Source organism: Pseudorca crassidens, chromosome 15, assembly GCF_039906515.1.
Source record: "Pseudorca crassidens isolate mPseCra1 chromosome 15, mPseCra1.hap1, whole genome shotgun sequence".
NCBI lineage: Eukaryota > Metazoa > Chordata > Mammalia > Artiodactyla > Delphinidae > Pseudorca > Pseudorca crassidens.
In genome coordinates this window covers 14,846,950-14,850,613 of record NC_090310.1, presented here as the reverse complement: position 1 = coordinate 14,850,613, position 3,664 = coordinate 14,846,950, and the positions used below count along the sequence as shown (strand labels likewise).

The window sequence follows — 3,664 nt, the reverse complement described above, 5'->3', positions numbered from 1 at the left end:
ACTAAGCCTGCGTGGCACAACTAGAGAGAGAAAACCCACATGCCACAACTAGAGAGAAGCCTACGCGCTGCAAGGAAAGATCCCATGTGCCGCAATGAAGATCCCATGTACCACAGCTAAGACGCGATGCAGCCAAAAAAAAAAACAGAAATGCAATAGATGATTTGCAGCACAATATAAGGCATCTAAGCTTTTTGGCCTGCAAGGTTAGAGCAGCACTGAGGATCTTTATATTATTAAAATGGTCTTCTGAAGATTAATCTGGACATGTCTGAGATATAGCAGAGGGAGACTAGGGGTAAGGAAAAAAATCCTGAAGGCTAAGACAGTGGTGATGTGGACATTATTACTAATTATTTGAGTGCCTATTGTATACCAGGCACTGAGAGCTTTACGTGCGTTATTTCATTTATGCCTCACAAGAACTCTTGAAATAGGTACTGTATCATCCCTATTTTATAGGTAAGGAAACAGATGCTTAGAGTTTAAGCAACTTTCCCAAGTCCATACAGGTGTTTGACTCCAAAGTGAAGACTCCTACCATACCACACTGCCTGAATGTTGGAGACATTTTAAAATAATGAAGTGAGTGAAAGAATTTAAGACTTCCTTGGCAGTCCAGTGGTTAAGACTCCGCACTCCCAATGCAGGGGGCAAGGGTTCCATCCCTGGTTGGGATACTAAGATCTTGCATGCCGCATGGTGCGGCCAAAAAAAAAAAAAAAAGGACTTCGTGACTAGAGAGGAAGGAGAAGAGGGATCACGTTCTGTAAACTTAAAAATAATTACCATTGGGGCTTCCCTGGTGGCGCAGTGGTTGAGAGTCCGCCTGCCAATGCAGGGGACGCGGGTTCGTGCCCCGGTCCGGGAAGATCCCACATGCCACGGAGCGGCTGGGCCCGTGAGCCATGGCCGCTGAGCCTGCGTGTCCGGAGCCTGTGCTCCGCAACGGGAGAGGCCACAACAGTGAGAGGCCCGCGTACCGCAAAAAAAATAATAATAATAATTACTATTTATTGAGCACCGGTTATGTGCCAAGCCCTTAAGGGTGTCACATTTTATTTATTTTATCTATAATCCTGTTTGGCGAGGTAACCCAATATTATTCCCATTTTACAAATGCAAAACCTGAAGCATGGTGGAACTTGAAAGTAGCTACCACTCAGAAGTTTGCTGAATGCCAGATTGATGTACACCCATAGCTAGGATTAAAATTCAAGTTGCTCCTTCCAGAACACCACCCTTCTCCCCCAACAAAGGACTCACCGCTGGGCGCAGAGACCTGACTGAATGCAGAGTGAAGAGAAAGAAGAGGGACCCTGCCATACTCTGCATAATTTTTAAACTATAACCCTAGTTCTTGGACATGGAGTTTGTGGGTGGTTCTGAACCACAGAAGGATGTCTACAGTTGAGGAAAACTGTGATGCTGGGAAGAGTGAATGTTTTTGAGTATCTGTTATGCCAGGTTTTCTAATTAGCTGTATGACCTCTGGAAAGTTACTTGAGTTCTGTGCCTCAGAATCCCGTCCGTAAAATGGAGCTAGCATTCGCTTCAAAGGATTGCTGTGGGGTCAAAGCGCAGAGAATTCCTATCTTTGTTCTGCCCACATTTGTCTTTGTGACGTCTTCTTTGCAGATAAGAACTCAAATATTTGTGTACTTGAAACAAGTTACCACAGCAACTTAAAAAAAACACCAGCAGAGTTAAAATGCCATTCTTGCTGCTCTTTTAATTAAAAACCCTAAACAGGCATACCCACTTGGATGTTACTTAACAATTAGTGAGGAAAAGATACTGAACTTAAGCGATGTCGAAAAGAAGTTCTGTTGACCAACATGGACTGTTCCCCTTAGGACCGGAGTTATAGCTGGAGTCAGAGAAAATACTTTTATCAGGTCCTTTGGGTATGGGTATCCTGTTGAAAACCAGACAAAAACAAAAATCAATTCTCTTTAGTCCGTGCATAAACACTGGAAGTAAATCCCTTACTTGTATTTTTAGAAAGATGTTTTCTGCGTTTCCTAGCCCCTTCTACCCAACTAAAAAATTCCAAAAGGTAGAATTTTAACTGCCGCCGGGAGACAGGCTGGGAGTTTAGGGAGCCCAGCTAATGACTCGCTACGCGGGGCAGCCTCAGGAGGGGGCGACTGTGCCCCGTTCGAGTCGCAGGGGGCGGACCGGAGCGTTACCAGGGCGCTCGCGCGGGCCCGCACGCACCAGCACTCAGGCGAGACGGGTGCGCGGCCGGGGCTGCAGCTGGCGCTGGCGACGCTTGCGCTGGCCGTTGAGGAGCTTCTGCGCGATCTTGCGCTCGTGGCCGCCGGGCACCCGCCAGTTGGTGCGCAGTTCCCGCTCGCGCCGCGTCCGGCCCTTGCTGCGCCCGGCCCCGCAGGCCGGGAAGTCGCGCAGGTAGTAGTAATCCAGACAGTCATAGAGCTCCTCCTTGGAGCCAACCAGCGGCCACGCTTCGGGTGGCGGCAGCTGGGCCTGACCCTGGACACCAGGAAACGCCAAGTCCATCGCGCCTAGCCTCAGGGTCTGCCGCTCGCGCGCTCGTGCGCGCAAGTTTGTGGAGGCCCCCCCCCCAGGGCTTCGATTGGCTCCGCCGAAGGGGGCGGGGCCTAGGGCTGACGTCACAGGGCCGGGAAGGTACTCAGCGCTAGGCCTCTGCGATCTGGCACCTGGAACCATGATCCTTTCCTCCATCCCGGCCTGTGCGCCGCCTGAGCGAGAAGGGTATTTGGCAAAATTAGACCAAACACTTGTTTATGTCGGTCAAAAATGGGAAATTATCCAAGTATCAAGTGTCAGGGAGCTGTGCATTACTCCGGCGGACTTTTATCAGCATTGAACATTTTGTTAGGCTATTTGATGACAGGAGTAAGTGCTCAATAAATGATGCAAAGTGAAAAATGAGCTTCTGAAGTAATATCTCTGGTATCCCAGTAATATATATTTAAAACATGTCCGGAGTGAAAGGAAATGCGGTGGAATGCTAAAAGTATTTCTGGCTGGTAGGGACATACACACATTAGTTCTTTTTTCCTTTCCACAGTCCACGTGTTTGATAAGGGGTACGAATTAACTGTATTAAGCGAGCGAGCGATTAAGAAGGGAAAGTCACCCTGCCTGGTGCAAGGCCGGGAACCGCGTGCAATTTCGGATTATCAGCAGGTGCCCAAGCCCTGCGGCCAGGGGACGCTAAAATTGTGGTAGCTTGATGCGCCGGCAGTTTTGGGGTGAGGGCCGAGAGTTGGGAGCGGCCGCGCGGGGGAACCAGCGCGAGCCCAGCGTCCCACCCGCCAGCCCCGGGTGCGCCCAGCCCCGCGGGCGTTGGGGGAAGGATGCTCCCCGGGAGCTGCAAAGGCGAGAGGAATCAGGCCGAGTGGCCTACGCTCAGAAAAGTCCAGACCTACCTCCTCGCCGAGGGCAGCTGCACAGCTGAGCAGGAGTCATTAACACCCTGCCGCACCCGAGGCTCTGCGGTGACTACCCGGTCTAATTACCTAATTACTGTCTCCGTAAACGCTGCTCTCAGGGAGTTATTGCGAAGAATGCCTTTGTTTTGGTTTGGTTTAACTAGCGCAGATAATTCTCTTCCCAGGAAAATTGCATCTATCCCCTCGGGGATTTTCTTTTTAATAGATCGAAAATAATTCAA

At 49.9% G+C, this 3,664-nt stretch overlaps 1 protein-coding gene across 2 annotated transcripts; it reads right to left on the bottom strand.

Moving 5' to 3' along the window:
- Positions 1 to 1,712: 1,712 nt before the first annotated feature.
- Positions 1,713 to 2,732, bottom strand: NUPR2 (nuclear protein 2, transcriptional regulator). 2 transcript variants are annotated; one of them, XM_067706026.1, is made up of 2 exons: positions 2,193 to 2,732; positions 1,713 to 1,918 (listed from the first exon to the last, which is right to left on the bottom strand). In XM_067706026.1, exon 1 carries the CDS (start codon positions 2,707 to 2,709, stop codon positions 2,227 to 2,229), a length of 483 nt encoding a protein of 160 aa, XP_067562127.1. In that variant the 5' UTR covers positions 2,710 to 2,732; the 3' UTR covers positions 1,713 to 1,918; positions 2,193 to 2,226. The 2 variants fall into 2 exon arrangements, with proteins under 2 accessions (XP_067562127.1, XP_067562126.1); XM_067706025.1 differs by having other exon boundaries at positions 2,221 to 2,732.
- Between the last annotated feature and the right edge of the window lie 932 nt (positions 2,733 to 3,664).